At 40.5% G+C, this 18,703-nt stretch overlaps 1 protein-coding gene across 5 annotated transcripts; it reads left to right on the top strand.

Annotated features, from left to right (window-relative positions):
* The first annotated feature begins 398 nt into the window (after positions 1-398).
* Positions 399-18,171, top strand: rufy2 (RUN and FYVE domain containing 2). Of its 5 annotated transcripts, none has more exons than XM_052473778.1 (19): positions 399-617; positions 1,564-1,690; positions 4,943-5,116; positions 9,073-9,190; positions 9,493-9,594; positions 9,873-9,996; positions 10,280-10,344; positions 10,609-10,674; positions 11,037-11,106; positions 11,206-11,307; positions 11,443-11,559; positions 11,823-11,990; positions 13,359-13,456; positions 14,665-14,784; positions 14,929-15,058; positions 15,191-15,285; positions 15,590-15,638; positions 15,913-15,993; positions 16,172-18,171. In XM_052473778.1, the coding sequence occupies exons 2-19, from the start codon at positions 1,615-1,617 to the stop codon at positions 16,313-16,315; spliced, it is 1,899 nt and encodes a 632-aa protein (XP_052329738.1). In that variant the 5' UTR covers positions 399-617; positions 1,564-1,614; the 3' UTR covers positions 16,316-18,171. The 5 variants fall into 5 exon arrangements, 4 of the variants coding, with proteins under 4 accessions (XP_052329738.1, XP_052329733.1, XP_052329746.1 ...); XM_052473773.1 differs by lacking the exon at positions 399-617 and adding an exon at positions 2,492-2,679; XR_008074495.1 differs by lacking the exons at positions 399-617; positions 1,564-1,690 and adding an exon at positions 2,087-2,679 and having other exon boundaries at positions 15,191-15,313; positions 16,172-16,240.
* The last annotated feature ends 532 nt before the right edge of the window (positions 18,172-18,703 follow it).

Genomic DNA, 18,703 nt, shown 5'->3' with positions numbered 1-18,703 from the left:
TGCCTGAATGTCTTTGTAATTTATACTTTCAAGACTAATGGGAACTCTGGAGGGGGGTTAAAAGAGGTCGGTCGAATCATGACGTCGGTGATCTTCAGTTCGAAAATTGGGGCTCTAGAAAGATGCCTGATATTTCGAGTTAGAATTTCGATCTGGATGACCGTTCAAAACGATTTTTCCCAGTCGGCGCTCGTTTTTTTTCTCGAGTTCGCGGTTATTTTGAAAGCACTGAAGTCGGAGATTTCCGAGTTCTGAATTCCCTGTTGTTTTGAACGCGGCATTACTGCAAGAGGGCAGGGGTTGGCTGGTCTGTGTAAATTTGTTCGTCCCCCTCAGCAAAACTATGTCTTCCACTTCTCATTGGGAGACTCCTCCCCCGCCCTCATCGACCCCTCTACTCTGCTACCCGTATGTGTATTATGTGCTCCAAGTGGTTCCTCTGAGAGACATCCCCACTCCTCTGCCTGTAACTGCAGAGGGATTAGACTCCCTCGGTACCAAGGTCCAACGCAGCACAGCCAACAGGCCTCGGCCCCAGCCAGGGAAGGTCTGGAGTTACTGAGTCAGTCTGAGCCCAGCTGAACCAATACAAATAGTGTGTTGCTGCTCTGCCTGAGGTAAGTTGTCACAATTTTATGTCACTCTAGTAATGCTGTAGAATCCAGGGGTCCATTTGGCAGAGTCAGACAGCAGCGGTTAGTTTAGTACCAGTGTATAATGTCAATTAGTATATGTCCAGTGTACATTCTACAAGAGAACACAGAAGGGAGGATGTTACAGTGCAGAGTACATACAGGATCTCAGGCCATGTTGGACTGACACAGAAGGGAGGATGTTACAGTGCAGAGTACATACAGAATCTCAGGCCATGTTGGACTGACACAGAAGGGAGGATGTTACAGTGCAGAGTACATACAGGATCTCAGGCCATGTTGGACTGACACAGAAGGGAGGATGTTACAGTGCAGAGTACATACAGGATCTCAGGCCATGTTGGACTGACACAGAAGGGAGGATGTTACAGTGCAGAGTACATACAGAATCTCAGGCCATGTTGGACTGACACAGAAGGGGAGGGTGCAGCAGGAAATTAGTCATATGATAGTTTAGCACTGACTGGCTAATCTGCAGGAGAACAGTAGAAACATGACTGACACTGTCAATGGACTCCACATAGTCCTGCTTCTGAGAATATAAGAAGGCTGTTCTGCCGAACAATGTTCAGTATCGAAGAACAACAGTTATAATCGTATTGCTTTATAACACAAACCAAATGATAATCTCCATGGGTTCATGAGTTGCTGTGTTATGATCCAGGTTCAAAACTAAGGACAATAAAGTGCACATTATTATATATGTTGGTTTATGGCAAACTGACTGTCTGTATTCCCTTCAGTTGGCCCTCATGCACATAAACGAGATTTCCCCCCTTTAATTCTGTAAATTTCACATTTAAAATATCCACAAGTTCATAACCCTAGTAATGTTGGTTTTGTATGAATGATAATTTCTGTTGGCATTCCTATTGTGTAGCACATTGACTACTCTCCTTTCTTAACGCAGAACAAATATTTGGTGTGTCCAGGATCTTCTTGGGCCGAAGTGATCTTCACTATGTATTCCCCTCAGAGTTTACATCGCTGGGGCATCACTCATAGTGAGAGCATGGAGCGATTTTCAAACAGTCAAGGTAAACAAAAGCAGATAACCTATATTTTCTTCTCAATCACATGGTGGTTGGTACAAGACAATTGGCTACAACACAATTTATTTTAGAGACACTGGAATCCTACTAAAAGACTATATTGAATTATTTAAACTATCAATTTCAGATTATTAACTTCACAGGGACATGCATCACGTTTATCTACTGACTTAATTTTTTAATTCATGAGTAAGATTATACATTTCTGTAAACTTGTTGACAAGAAATATACATGGCTGATCATCACTTCCATTTTCTGAAAACACTGTACAGAGCTAGGCTAGTAAAATATATATTTGACTAACATTTAATTAATCATATTTAACATTTTACTCAGTTTAAAGAATTGAAACATGTATATGTATAATCAACTGGAGTTCTTCCAGCCAGCAGTAGAGGGTAGCAGAATCCCAAGTATGGCTCTCCATTACGTAGTGCTTTTGTTTTGTGAGCGTTTTTGACACCACCCTACGGACTTGAGGGATTCAGCTTCAGTAGGGTGTAAACAAATCTCTACACTACGCCGAATAAGGGATAATTTGTTATTGATGACTGTGAAAGCGGACTTCACTCGTAGAATGTAGACGAAATGTGTTGTACATTAAAGTGTTGGCATTGGATAATTTAGCAATGTTATCAAACCAAACATTTGTGCAACAATGGTCGCCAGGTGAATTGTCCATAATCATATGATATTTCGACGATGGCGACACCTGCAGAGCAAGACCTTGCATTAGCTGAAGCAGAAAGCAACAAGGAGAAGTCTCAGGTATTTGGAATCCTTAGGTTACAGGAAGAAAAATCGGCCGGTGAAAAAGCGAGCACCACGACCATGATGGCAGGGGATGGGAGATGGCAGGCGCCCATATTTGCCCTAGCCAGGAAAGCATCGGAGACCTTTTCAGGAAGCAGCAGTCACGTTCTGGCAAAGGTAGCGGAACCCACATCTTTTGTAAACGAATGGAGTGTCCCAGGTAATTTGGAGTAATGTGCTCATCATGTTGTTCTTGATTTTTGCATAAATCAACAAAGCTGTCATGTCATCGTGTGCCTGCTTCCATGTTACAGTATCAAATGCATATGTCGGTCATTGTTGATTTAGTGCAACATACAATCAATTTAGCAGCATGCATATATTTTTCCGCTTGTGCATCAGAATCAAGTCATATTCATTCATTGACTATTTGAAGAAGGGTGTAATTGCGGCACGCATTCCGGGGCGTTCCTGCATGTGGGCATTCCTTTATCTGCAGGAACCCCTCTTTATACTTATATTGGCAAATGTTTACGCAAGGACGCTGTACACAGGCGGGAGACTGAGCTGCTCCTGTACACTACTGTAGGTGCCGGTAATGCAACAAAACGCTGCTTTCTTGTAGATATGTTAACGACTGCGAAGCTAGCTAGTTAGGACTCCGGTACACAATAAGGGAAAGTCCAATGGGATGCTAGTGGGGGGTTCTGGCACAATAGTGTGTGATAGCGGACCGCAATATTGTTAAATTGTGATAACCTTCTGGTGATAATGTGGTTTTTCTACAGACCAATAGCTGGTTCGAAACCACACCCCGCCCTATGAGCAAAAGACATTGAAAGGACTTATTTTCAAGGTCTCGTGCTCTCTGGTCGGGCTCATAGCGTGATCCAGATGTGATGCTTGCTGCGGTTACTATGGGTGATGCAGGCACGCTGCATCTCGTATGAAGTTGGAATTACTGGGCCTGTAATGCAAGGATAGATCTCTCACACATGAAGTGGTGCGACAGAATGACAGCATACTGACTATGATCTGAAACAGAATAGCAACATACTCAATGCCATCATTTGCCCAATTTACATTTTGATCATTTAGCAGAGCTCTTATCCAGAGCGACATACACAGGCGTTGCAAGCGCCATGCTCTACCATGTGTCTGAATATTTGCATAAATGTTATCCTATTGTCAGTGGCTCGCTCTGTCAACATGGGGAGAGTGCTGATTTGATTGAGGATAGGTTATTGTGCAGGGGTCTTTAATCTTATCTTGCCCAGGGACCCCCTCCCAGGCAAACCTGCGACCCAAGGACTCTCATCATATGTTAGCAAAACAATTAATTAACATGTCTTATCATGATAATGGAAAGGAGAAGTACTCAATATTTTAAAGTAAATAGATTTGGTAGATAGTTTTTTATTATTTTGACCACCCCACATTATAATTGGAACAGGAAGTGTACATTCTAACAGACCTTTCTAGCAAATAGGCTAACTCCAAACACAGTTTCGCTAAGAGCAACTGGTTAAACAAAGGTTAGCCATGTGTTGGCAAAAATGTTATGTCCAATTCCAGAAAGCTTACCAGCAGCCAGCGGCATTTGTCGTAATGGTAGCCTGTTTGCGAGTGCTGTCAGATACTCCAGTGAGTATAATTTGCTCAATATTAGGAGTTGAAAAATAAAGCTCACTTCATTAGAAATATATTCTACTGCTGGTATGTTAATAAAAATACAAGTATTCTATTGTTGCGAGCAATATTCATAAAAACATCGGGGGGTACTGCATACAGATATATATATAGAGCACTAGTTCGTCACTAGACTCTGAAACTGTAGGCCTGCTGCCATATCTTGCTGGCCTTTCAAAAACGCAGAAGATACTGCCCAAAGCATGGCGCAGCGGTCTAAGGCACATCTCAGTGCAAGAGGTGTCCTACAGTCCCTGGTTCGAATCCAGGCTGTATCACATCCGGCCGTGATTGGGAGTCCTGTAGGGCGGTGCAATTGGCCCAGCGTCGTCCGGGTTTGGCCAGGGTAGGCCGTCATTGTAAATAAGAATTTGTTCTTAACTGACTTGCCTAGTGAAATAAAATGTAAAAAATACATAGAAATTACATATTAGAAGTCATATTAGAAATGTAAGAAGTCATTTAATAGGATCTCTGTGGACCCTGCATATATTTCCAGCTAGAGGCCAGTGCAAAACTGTTTCTGATCAATGTTTTTCTTCTGGTTTGATCGATCAGAAAATATTATTTATTGGCGAAGATTTCTGTGTAACACATGTTGTAGGCAATTATGAAATGTGAGATCCGTGACTGTTTGTTGAAATACTGTAAGATGGGCACTATAGATGTCAATATTTGCTGTATGTATGTGTGCACTACTATGAAAAACATAATCGCATGGCTCTTTGTTGACATACTATAGGTAGTTTGAATTGACCGCTCCCTATTGTGGGTCTGTTTCCTTCCCTCTCTAGCTCTGCGGGACCCTATGTCGATGGAGAGAACTAACCTGCTGAACATGGCCAAGCTCAGCATCAAAGGCCTGATTGAGTCGGCCCTCAGTTTTGGACGCACCCTGGACTCCGACTACCCTCCACTCCAGCAGTTCTTTGTTGTCATGGAGCACTGCCTCAAACATGGCCTCAAAGGTATTCACTCACTCATTGTTACGATGGTGCAGAACTAGTTGAATCCTATTCATAATGGTGACAGTATCAGCTTATGGACATGTTTTCATTGCATAATAATTTATGTTTGTTACATAATGAATACATACAGCTAGCTACACACAATTGCACACACAGCTAGCCACACACACAATCACACAATCTCACACATACATACATACATACATACATACATACATACATACATACATACATACATACATACATACATACATACATACATACATACAGTGGGGCAAAAAAAGTATTTAGTCAGCCACCAATTGTGCAAATTCTCCAACTTAAAAAGATGAGAGAGGCCTGTAATTTTCATCATAGGTACACTTCAACTATGACAGACAAAATGAGAAAAAAATCCAGAAAATCACATTGTAGGATTTTTAAATGAATTTATTTGCAAATTATGGTGGAAAATAAGTATTTGGTCACCTACCAACAAGCAGGATTTCTGGCTCTCACAGACCTGTAACTTCTTCTTTAAGAGACTCATCTGTTCTCCACTCGTTACCTGTATTAATGGCACCTGTTTGAACTTGTTATCAGTATAAAAAGACACCTGTCCACAACCTCAAACAGTCACACTCCAAACTCCACTATGGCCAAGACCAAAGAGCTGTCAAAGGAAACCAGAAACAAAATTGTAGACCTGCACCAGGCTGGGAAGACTGAATCTGCAATAGGTAAGCAGCTTGGTTTGAAGAAATCAACTGTGGGGCAATTATTAGGAAATGAAAGACATACAAGACCACTGATAATCTCCCTCGATCTGGGGCTCCATGCAAGCTCTCACCCCGTGGGGTCAAAATGATCACAAGAACGGTGAGCAAAAATCCCAGAACCACACGGGAGGACCCTGCAGAGAGTTGGGACCAAATTAACAAAGCCTACCATCAGTAACATACTACGCCGCCAGGGACTCAAATCCTGCAGTGCCAGACGTGTCCCCCTGCTTTAGCCAGTACATGTCCAGGCCCGTCTGAAGTTTGCTAGAGAGCATTTGGATGATCCAGAAGAAGATTGGGAGAATGTCATATGGTCAGATGAAACCAAAATATAACTTTTTGGTAAAAACTCAACTCGTTGTGTTTGGAGGACAAAGAATGCTGAGTTGCATCCAAAGAACACCATACCTACTGTGAAGCATGGGGGTGGAAACATCATGCTTTGAGGCTGTTTTTCTGCAAAGGGACCAGGATGACTGATCAGTGTAAAAGAAAGAATGAATGGGGCCATGTATCGTGAGATTTTGAGTGAAAACCCCCTTCCATCAGGAAGGGCATTGAAGATGAAACGTGGCTGGGTCTTTCAGCATGACAATGATCCCAAACACACCACCCGGGCAACGAAGGAGTGGCTTCGTAAGAAGCATTTCAGGGTCCTGAAGTCGCCTAGCCAGTCTCCAGATCTCAACCCCATAGAAAATCTTTGGAGGGAGTTGAAAGTCCGTGTTGCCCAGCAACAGCCCCAAAACATCACTGCTCTAGAGGAGATCTGCATGGAGGAATGGGCCAAAATACCAGCAACAGTGTGTGAAAACCTTGTGAAGACTTACAGAAAATGTTTGACCTCTGTCATTGCCAACAAAGGGTATATAACAAAGTATTGAGAAACTTTTGTTATTGACCAAATACTTATTTTCCACCATAATTTGCAAATAAATTCTTTAAAAATCCTACAATGTGATTTTCTGGATTTTTTTTCCTTCTCATTTTGTCTGTCATAGTTGAAGTGTACCTATGATGAAAATGTACAGGCCTCTCTCATCTTTTTAAGTGGGAGAACTTGCACAATTGGTGGCTGACTAAATACTTTTTTGCCCCACTGTACATACATACATGCATGCATACATACATACATAATCACACATAGCTAGCTACACACCATCACACACAGCTAGCTACACACACACAGAGAGATCGACCGATTTAATTAGGGCCGATTTCAAGTTTTCATAACAATCGGAAATCTGTATTTTTGGGCGCCGATTTTGACTTTTTATTTTTTTACACCTTTATTTAATCTTTATTTAAATAGGCAAGTCCGTTAAGAACACATTCTTATTTTCAATGACGGCCTAGGAACGGTGGGTTAACTGCCTCGTTCAGGGACAGAAAGACAGATTTTCACATTGTCAGCTCGGGGATCCAATCTTGCAACCTTACAGTTAAATAGTCCAACGCAATAACGACCTGCCTCTCTCTCCTTGCACTCCACAAGGAGACTGCCTTTTACGCAAATGCAGTAAGCCAAGGTAAGTTGCTAGCTAGCATTAAACTTATCTTATAAAAAACAATCAATCATAATCACTAGTTAACTACACATGATTGATGATATTACTAGATAGTATCTAGCGTGTCCTGTGTTGCATATAATCTGACTGAGCATACAAGCATACAAGTATCTAAGTATCTGACTGAGCGGTGGTAGGCAGAAGCAGGCGCGTTCATTCAAACAGCACTTTCGTGCGTTTTGCCAGCAGCTCTTCGTTGTGCGTCAAGCATTGTGCTGTTTATGACTTCAAACCTATCAACTCCCGAGATGAGGCTGGTGTGACCGAAGTGAAATGGCTGGCTAGTTAGCGTGCGCTAATAGCGTTTCAAACTTCACTCGCTCTGAGCCTTGGGATGGTTGTTTCCCTTGCTCTGCATGGGTAATGCTGCTTCGATGTGGTGGCTGTTGTCCTTGTGTTGCTGGTTCAAGTCCAGGGAGGAGCGAGGAGAGGGACGGAGGCTATACTGTTACACTATCAATACTAAAGTGCCTATAAGAACATCCAATAGTCAAAGGTTAATGAAATACAAATGGCATTGAGGGAAATAGTCCTATAATAACTACAACCTAAAACTTCTTACCTGGGGATATTGAAGACTCATATTAAAAGGAACCACCAGCTTTCATATGTTCTCATGTTCTGAGCAAGGAACTGAAACGTTAGCTTTCTTACATAGCACATATTGCACTTTTACAATCTTCTCCAACACTTTGTTTTTGCATTATTTAAACCAAATTGAACATGTTTCATTATCTACTTGAGGCTAAATTGATTTTATTGATGTATTATATTAAGTTAAAATAAGTGTTAATTTGGAATTGTTGTAATTGTCATTATTACAAATGCATTTTAAAAAAACAATCTGCCGATTTAATCGGTATCGGCTTTTTTGGTCCTCCAATAATCTGTATCGGCGTTGAAAAATCACAATCGGTCGACCTCTAATACATGCATATCTATATAATCACACATAGCTAGCTACACACACATTATCTCACATACACACACACAACGGGCTAGCTACACACACACACACACACACGCACATAATCAAACATAACTAGCTACACACACACACGCACACACATAATCACACAGCTTCTTACACACACACACATAATCACACACACACACACAGCTAGCTGTACACATACATACATACATAATCACACAAACATACATAATCACACAAACATACATAATCATACACAGCTAGCTATACACGCATAATCACAAACACACATATATGCATGATCACATCACACACACACACACACACACACACACACACACACACACACACACACACACACACACACACACACACACACACACACACACACATAATCACACATAATCACACACACACATAATCACACACACACATAATCACACACACACATAATCACACACACACACATACATACATACATACATACATACATACATACATACATACATACATACATACATACATACATACATTTCATACATAATCACACACACATACTCACACGCAGCTAACAACTGCATAATCCCCAATGCCAGCCCTTGGCGGGACCAGCTGGATATACAAATATGCAATCTCCCCTTTCCCATGCATTACCCATGGCATAAGGATCAATGTTTGTTTTTGCAACCCTAGTGAAGAAGTCCTTTCTTGGATACAACAAGTCACTGTGGGGTCCTCTGGAGATGGTGGAGAAGTTGTGTCCTGAGGCAGGAGAGATTGCAGCCAGCGTCAGGGACCTACCAGGACTAAAGTACACACACACACACACACACACACACCTTTTGATTAAGGGCTTGATTCAATCTGCCTCACCGAAGTTCAGCACTATAGCGTGTTTGAAATGTAAAGGTAATTTCCGATTGAAATGACAGATGCAGCATTTAATGTGAATGCTGACACGGGAACTCTGAATTTAAATGTCAATTGTGCTACAACGCTGATCTTCAGCCCTACGGATTGAATTGAGCCCTCTTCACTTGGAATGTAAATAGGGATATAATATGACTATGGATTGTTGGACTAATAGTTGCAGTTTGTGCTCTGTTGTTGTAGGACTCCACTGGGCAGAGCTCGGGCCTGGCTGCGTCTGGCCCTGATGCAGAAGAGGCTGGCTGATTACCTCCGCCTTCTGATCACCAGAAAGGACCTGCTGAGGTACTGGAAGTACCTCCAGTCTCAATTCACTCACACTGTTTTTCTCACACACTGTTTCACCTCCAATCACACCCCTTGGGCAGGCAGACAGGGGAGGCTCCTCAGTAGTGGTTCACCATCTGCCTCTCAGCAGGCTAGACGCTAATACCTTCAGATGGGTAAAGGAGGTGTCAAAGTCTCATGCCATTTTCTATAAAGATATACGGTTAGTATAAACAGTAATTATATTTGTTTTCACAATTTAATGTGAAATATCGTTTCTTTGTGTGTACCCACAGTGATTTCTATGACAACTCTGCTGTGATGGTAGAGGAGGAGGGTGCTGTCATCGTTGGCCTTCTGGTGGGACTCAATGTGATCGATGCCAACCTGTGTGTCAAGGGCGAGGACCTGGATACACAGGTGAGCCTTTAAATTAGGCAAGTGAGTGGACACTGTTATTCAGGGTCCTACTTGCTGAAAGAGGATTGGCGTTCCTTTCACCTCATGGAGATGTACTCGTCTCATCCCAACAGACTAGTATCTGGAAGAACTGTCACAGTGCAAACTGTTCAGCTGTTCTAATCGGCTCAGATTGTAGTTGTGGACATTTTATAGTCTAATTATCTCAGCCCAACTTGAGAAGGAATATGCTGGTCACAGTCTATGCAGACATTTCTAAATAATGGTGTTTAACATTTCTTAGGTTGGGGTCATTGATTTCTCAATGTACTTGAAAAATGACATTGATGACTACAGAAGTGGAGAAAGGTAAAGTAGATACTCTTGTTACTTTAATGCAGTGGTATTCAAACTTTTTCAATGGGGACTTCATTTTTCCCATGCAGAACATATATATATATATATAATCTCAATCACTGCTTTAATGAGATGGAATATACCCATTAAAACATCTACTACTATACTTTATTTGTCTTGAATAAGCTGAGAAGTATAATAGTATGCTTGAAACATTTGAACATAAATGTTGACTAATTTACAGATTTTCTCTTCCATGATTTGTTTTCCCAATAGAAATGGTCAAGTAGCAGCCATCCTAGACCAGAAGAACTATGTTGAAGAATTAAATAGGCAGCTTAAGTATTTTTCATTTTCTTTACCATACTGTATCATTTTTGGAGAAAAAAATGTTGGTGTGATAATTGTTCAACCATGTGTTTCAGCTCTTATTTAGGCCTAGTCATTGGCACTGGTTATGCAAGTACAGATGTCTCTTCTGTTGTATTGGCTTACGTTCCTTGCACAACCTCAAACACTACAGAACTCAAGCTCACTAGTTCAACGGCAGGAAATGTAATTGTAAAGGACAATGAAAGGACTACTCAGGTTCTTTTGTGAGGACTTTTAAGTCTGATTGAACATGCAGTGTGTTTCTACAAATGCCTGTTGGGAGAGACTAAATATGAAATGGCACTAAATTAGCAGTTGTTTTTTTGACACAGTTCTTCAGTTCACGGCTTACAAGGGAGGGTCGATAACTTGGAGAAAACAAACTCTAAACTCATTGAGGAGGTATGGTATTCTCTCTTAATAGTACTGTACTAACATTCTGAAGCATTTACCATTTTATACATCTGATTTGGTGTTCATTTGAACCTCTTTTCATTGTAGCTGGCGATTGCAAAAAATAACATAATCAAACTGCAAGAGGAGAACCATCAGCTTAGAAATGAGAACACTATTATTCTCATAAAAGCTCAGCAGCAACTTGAGGTTTGCCTTTTACAATGTCCCGCTCTCTGTCTTGGTCAGTCAGACTTCAACATGTTCCTCATTTGTTGTGTTTGTGGTCTAAGGACATGTGGGTCTGGTCTAATCCACTAATGTCTCCTCTTGTGTCACTGTCAGGTGACCCAGGTTGACGTGGATGTGGAGCTGGACACCTATAAGCAGTCGAGGCAGGGCCTTGACGAGATGTACAACGAGGCCAGGAGACAGCTCAGGGAGGAGTGTCAACTACGCCAGGTCAGTTGTCATCCAGTTGTTTCCCCTTTATACTTTTTCTAAGGGGGCACAGGCTGAGGGAAGAGCTACAGTAGAAAGTGGAGCCTGCCTCACCTATACAATAGAGGCAACACTGCCAATGTAAGCCAACTCATCATTCTGAAATGGTCATCTTTGCTTGCAAGGTGCAGTCAATAGCATTGTCTGTGTAAGGAAGGTCAGTGGTTTACAGTTAAGCAGGATTTGGGGTGACTGACAGCTGCTGTCCTTGTACCCCACTGTAGGATGTGGAAAATGAGTTGGTGGTACAGGTGAGCATGAAGCAGGAGATGGATCTGGCCATGAAACTGTTGGAAAAGGACATTCACGAAAAACAGGACACACTGATCGGCCTGCGCCACCAGCTGGATGAAGTCAAGGCCATCAATGTGGAAATGTACACAAAAATGCAGGTACTGTGGAGCTTTTTGTATGGCACATTTTGATGGTGCTTTTGTGAATAGAGTAGGCTATATTGTTTGTTACAGTGCCTTCAGAAAGTATTCATACCCCTTGACTTATTCCACACAATACCCCATCATGAAAAAGTTAACATGTTTTTAGAAATGTTAGCAAATTTATTGAAAATTAAATACAGAAATGTCTCATTTACATAAGTATTCACACTCCTGACTCAATATTTTTATAGAAGCATTTTAAGCAGTGATTACGTCTGGGAGTCTTTCTGGGTAAGTCTCTAAGAGATTTCCACACCTGGATTGTGCAACATTTGCCCATTTATTATTTTCATATTTCTTCAAGCTCTGTCTAATTAGTTGTTTATCATAGCTAGACAACAATTTTCAGGTCTTGCCATAGATTTTCAAGTAGATTTAAGTCAAAACTGTAACTCAGCCACTCTGGAAAAGTCATTGTCTTCATGGTAAGCAACTCCAGCGTAAATTTGGCCTTAGGTTATTGTCCTGCTGAAAGGTGAATTCATCTCCCAGTGTGTTGGAAAGCTGAACCAGGTTTTCCTCTAGAATTCTGCCTGTGCTTAACTCCATTATGTTCCATTTTTTGTCCTGGAAAAACTCCCCAGTCCTTAACGGTTACATGCATACCCATAACATGATGCAGCCACCACTATGGTTGAAAATATGGAGAGTAGTACTCAGTAATGTGTTATATTGTATTTGCCCCAAACACTTTATATTCAGAACAAAAAAGTTTTTGCTTTGCCACATTTTTTGCAGTATTACTTTAGTGCTTTGTTCCAAACAGGATGTATGTTTTTTAATATTTTTATTCTATACAGGCTTCCTTCTTTTCACTCTGTGTCAATTAGGTTAGTATTGTGGAGTAACTACATTGTTGATCCATCCACAGTTTTCTCCTATTGTAGCCATTAAACTCTGTAACCATTTTAAAGTTACCATTGGCCTCATGGTAAAATCCCTGAGTGGATTCCTTCCTCTTCGGCAACTGAGCATGTATATTTGTAGTGACTGGGTGTATTGATACACCATGCAAAGTGTAATTAACAACTTCACCATGCTCAAAGGGATATTCAATGTCTGCTTTTATTTTTTTTGACCGATTTACTAATAGTTGACTCAAGCAATATTGACTCAAGACATTTCAGCTATTCATTTTTAATTCATTTGTTAAATAGATTACAAATTAAAAACATATTCAAGTTTGACATGGGTTATTGTGTGTTTTAATTCAGGCTGTAACACAACAAAATGTGGAAAATGTCAAGGGGTGTGAATACTTTGACGGCAGGGTATTTTACAGTGACTATACTGATCTGAGGGCTTTCTTGTGTTGTCAACCAGACTTCTGATGATGGCATGAAACAGAAGAACGACATGATCACTCGTTTGGAGGAGAAGACCAATCAAATCACAGCAACCATGAAACAGCTGGAGCAAAGGTAAGGGTGTTGACTTAAAGATCCTCTTAAATAATTTGGAATGAATATTTAAGGCCCGGTTTCCCTGATTAAGCCTGGCCCTGAACTAAAAAGTGCTTTCAGTGGACATTAAATGCTTCATCTGAGTGCAGGAAACCGGGCCATAATGTGGCATGCAAAGTATTTCCTCTTTTTGCATGTAGGTGTATTTTTTATAAATATATGTTTCACCGTATCAATCATTTGGAACATTGACTTGGCTGTAGTCTGGTTGTGTTGTGATGCGACCATAGTTTTGTCACGTCTGTCAACACAGACCATCCTTCCCTTTGTCTTCCTTTGGTTTGCCATCTTTGTGACATCTTTATGAGATGCTTTGCTTAACAATTTCTTAAGGTTTTTGGTAAAATGTAGGTTCACTGATATTGACATCCTCTTTCCCTTTTTGCTTTCCTTCTTGCCTTTATTTCTTCCATCTTTTACCCTCATACTTTTCATTTCTACATTGATACACCTCTTTCTATCATCCTGTACCCCCCCATCATGCCTACTTGATCTCAATAGTGATAAAGATTTGCTGAGCCAGACACGCACACTCGCCATGTCATTTGTAAAATGTGCCAGCACAGACACTGAGAACCAATACAAGCTTGTTAAAGACATCTCTTTCTGAGCTTTTAAACACAACCACTAACTCTCAGCAAACACTAGGCAGGGGATTTGTTCATATGCAGTATTGTAAAGTAACAGTTCATTGGTTTTTGTATCAGTCTAATGTTAAGGTAAGCTTCTTTCACAAAAGGAAGTTTTGTAGTGCATCCCATTATTGTGGCACTATAATAACTAATACACTCAAACATATCTGTAAGAGCAAATACTATACTCATTATAGCCAATAAAAAGTATAACAATTGTTTATCACATGAAACAATAAAGTTAAATGTTTTGAAATTGTGGTTGTGGAATGATGAAATCATTGGCAGCACCATTACGTTTGTCTTTGAGTGTAGTGAACACACCATCTTTAGCCCCATGAGTGTGTTCATGGAAATGTTAAACTGGCCTGCCACTGCCTGGCCATCTTCCCTCCAAAGGGGCCTGCCTGCCTGTAGGTGTTTGGTCTTCCCTTTTTCTTCTGCCAGTTTGTCCCATTGCATCCCAACCCCCTGTACCCCCTTTTCTTTGTGATTGGAGCCTCAGTTTTACCCAGTTGGTTTGAATTACACCAGATTACAAGAGGCAGAGCGGGATCGCTGGACTGCAGAAGATGGAGCTCGCAAATTCAAGCACGACTTTGCCAACAAAGCCGACAGCCTCCAAAAGCAGATAGCCCAGAGAGAGAAACAAATGTAAGTACACATACATACGGTATATTTATAGTAGCTCTTAGCACTTATTCCTATAAACAATAAATATATTGTTTGTCTCTGCACCAAAATGAAGATTAAGGGAGAGTAATCTGGCTGTAATCCAGGATTTTGTTCCTGTTGTAGGCTGCAGCTGGAGACAGACCTAAAGATTGAGAAGGAGTGGCGGCAAACCTTACAGAACGACCTGGAGAGGGAACGAGACATCGTCGCCCAGCTCAGTGCTGAAGCCCAGCAAATAAATGGACTTAAAAAGGTTTGAGGGTTCTTCGTGGGGCTTATTGTGGCATTAAGAAGTATTATGTTCAACATATTTTCTGTTGCGTCACAGGTGTAGAGTGTATTTATACACACGGTGGATTGATGGATTTCACATGTTTTTCTCCAGGAGTTCCACAGGCTGCAGGATGAGAACAGCCAGCTGAAGGGGATTTGTGAAGAACAGGAGCAGGCCCTGGAGGAGCTAGGCTGCAAACTCAGCGAGTACTTGTCTATTTTAAACTCATTTGATGTACGTTTTTATCGAACACTGTCTCTTTCAAATAGGAATTCGGCCTCATCAATTACAGCAATCTCAACGTACCTTTTAAGATAAAAGTGGAAAGGCTGTATCAGAAGCAACATTATTTTATGTTGTGGAGGGGCTATAATCACATATATGATCCCCTTTCATTCTTCCTGGTCTTTAGTTAGTGCTCTTACTGTTTTAATGTTCCGTTAAGGATTTTTAAATTAATAATATGAGATATGAATTCAGTTAACTGATGCCTGGCTTTTCTTAATCTAGATCAAAACTTAAAATCGAAGACATAAAAGAGGCAAATAAAGCTCTTCAGGTAAGTGTCTTGAGTTCTACATCATTGTTCAAATGAAAGTTCAATCCAATCAGTACATTTTCTGATGAAAAAAACTTAATTGAAACGTCTGAATTTATTTCACTTTTAGATTGTGTGTATTGTATTGCTGCACTGTTTGAGTGAGAAACATAAGTATTTCACTGCACCTGTGATAACATCTGCAAAACTGTTATTTAATTTGAACTGAACTACCAACAAGCATGTTGAAATTTGCCAGTGCTGTTCCATGAGTGCCCTATCTAACATATTCCAGGGAGGGCAGGTCTGGTTGAAGGACAAAGATGCTACCCACTGTAAACTTTGTGAAAAGGAGTTCTCCATCTCTAGGAGAAAGGTTAGGATAAACTCATTACATTTTTCATGTGAAATTAATTAGGACAATGCTGAACCAGCAATCAACAAAGTGTAACATTAACAAGAATAGCAACTATGCAAACCATAACCCACCTTCTCCTTGGGGTGTACTTCTTGCCTAGATAAGCTGAGGTGTTTTCCATGTCTCATTTCTCTAGCACCACTGTAGAAACTGTGGGGAGATCTTCTGCAATGCCTGCTCTGACAACGAGCTGCCCCTCCCTGCCTCACCAAAACCAGTGAGGGTCTGTGATACGTGCCACGCCCTTCTCCTCCAGCGCTGCTCCTCCAATGCCACGTGAGATGCCCCCCTTCAGGCCCAGCCGCAGCTTTAACTCAATTCCCCGCAGCTCAGACTACCAGGAAACCTCTGAGCTCATGTGACTGATGTCAAGTGTGTACATTCTACAAGGTATATCGCTTTGTGTAGCATGAGATTTGAGATGTTATATCTGTGACACTAAGGTTCTTGTGATAAATGTCAACATTCCCTTACAATAGATAAACCATTTGGGCAGCTGAGCATATCATTCCAAATCTGCAGTAAGAATATCTTGATGAGACAATTTTAAAGTATGTTTCTCTGTGTGACACAGTGGCTGAGCCTGATGTGATTAGGACTGGAGTCATATTTTTTGTTTTGAGTCATGTTATTTCACTTGAACGGTCTGAAAGGACGAGTACATTTGTTGTTGTTGACCAAATCTCTTTTTTTATTTACATTTGTGTGCTTTCTCATTCCCATTATGGTGAGAACCTGGGAATGCTTGAACGCGGAAAGTATCACTCAAAGTTAACAAAATGGAATAACATTCGATAAAGTTTAATGACACTTTTGTGTACAACATCTAAAGAAATGCATCACTATACTGAGTGTTGTCGTTTCTAAAAATATATATGTTTTTGGAGCCGTTTTATCTGTGCCCTGCAACTGTAGAAAGAGCATGAGGAAATAACTTGCTGGTGGGGTTTCTCAAAACCAAGTGAAATCGCAAAAGAAGTGGCTGAACACTTCTATAGCATGTTATTTACAAAAAAAGAGATTTGGTTAAACAAAGTGAACTTCTTCTCCTATAACTGATGTAATTCACATGTGCCTCTAATAAGCCAAAATACTAAATGAGTACCTTTCAGACTTGTTTCTGCATGGTAGAATGCAGGCACATTTCAGAAGTATGTTTACCAAAAGCACTAATGTTCCCGACACTGCTTTGTGACGAAGAAGCAGAAACTACAAGAAACGGCACAGCAAATGTATGTTGTACTTTTGATTAAGTAGGCCTAAAAATTATTACCTTAAGTATTAAAATACAGTATCTAGCTAACAATTCAGTTTGGAAACATGCCAATCTTTTATTTATTTTCAGAGACTAATCAGACAAGTTAAAAAACTTGGATCACTAAGTGGCAAGGAATTTGAGATGCACTAATTTGTGTAACCACTTATATATACACTTGCTGGAATTTGTTTTGTATTCAATAAGCAAAGCAATGTTTATAATATATAATTTTACAAAACTGGAATTAATACTTTATTACAAATGGATGTGCTACATCTCACATTGATGATCAAAACATACTGCGTCCTTGTTCACTAGAAGCCAGTTACTTTGCAAAGCATTAATTCATTTTGACTATGAAATTTAAAGTGATTGAACGGGATCTTAAGCATTTACAAATATGTAACATATACGGATTGCAGGATTTTTTTTTCATAGTTTTGCTGGACATAAAATATGAAATGGATGTAGTACACATGAATAAAGATGGCGTCCCCCATCTACTTACAGAACCCTCAAAGTATGCATACCCATTTTAGTCATTTTGCAGACGCTCTTATCCAGAACGATTTACAGTAGCGAATGCATACATTTTCATATTTGTTCATACTGGTCCCCTGTGGGAATCGAACCCACAACCCTGGCATTGCAAGTGCCATGCTCTACCAACTGAGACACACTTGACTTATTCCACATTTTGTTAAAGCCTCAATTAAAAATGTATTAAAGATTTCTCTCTCACACACACACAATGTGAAAACATGTTAAAAAAATATATACATTTGCAGATTTGAAAAGGAAATACAGAAATCTAATTTACATAAGTATTCACAAACCTGAGTCAATAAATTGTAGAAACACCTTTGGTGCCAATTACAGCTTTGTGTCATCTTGGGTGTCTGTATCAGCTTTGCACATCTGGATTTGGGGATTTTCTCCCATTCTTCCTTGCAGACTTAAGTTTGATGGGGAGCAGCGGTGAACAGCAATCTTCAAGTCCTTCCACATATATTTAATGGGATTCAAGACAGAGCTTTGGCTCGGCCACTGAAGGACTTTCACATTTTTCTGAAGCCATGTCAGTATTGCTTTGAATGTATGCTTGGGGTCATTGTCCTGTTGGAATGTAAATCTTCGCCCCAGTCTGTTTGCTCTCTGAAACAGGTTGCGCATATTCGCCAAACATTTTCCCCTCTATCCTTACCAGTCTCCGCTGCTGAAAAGCATACCAATAGCATGATGCTGCCACTATGCTTCACGGTAGGGAGGGTATAAAGACGGGTGATGAGCTGTCTGTTTTTTTCAGACAGCGCTTTGCATTCTGGCCAAGGACTTGTCTCATCAGGCCAATCTTTTGCCTTATGCTGTCTTTTACGTGCCTTTTTGCAAACTCCAGGTATACGAACATGT

This window comes from Oncorhynchus keta, chromosome 2 (genome assembly GCF_023373465.1).
Source record: "Oncorhynchus keta strain PuntledgeMale-10-30-2019 chromosome 2, Oket_V2, whole genome shotgun sequence".
Taxonomy (NCBI): Eukaryota; Metazoa; Chordata; class Actinopteri; order Salmoniformes; family Salmonidae; genus Oncorhynchus; species Oncorhynchus keta.
Note: the sequence above shows the minus strand (reverse complement) of the source record. Positions and strands in the feature narration are given on the sequence as shown.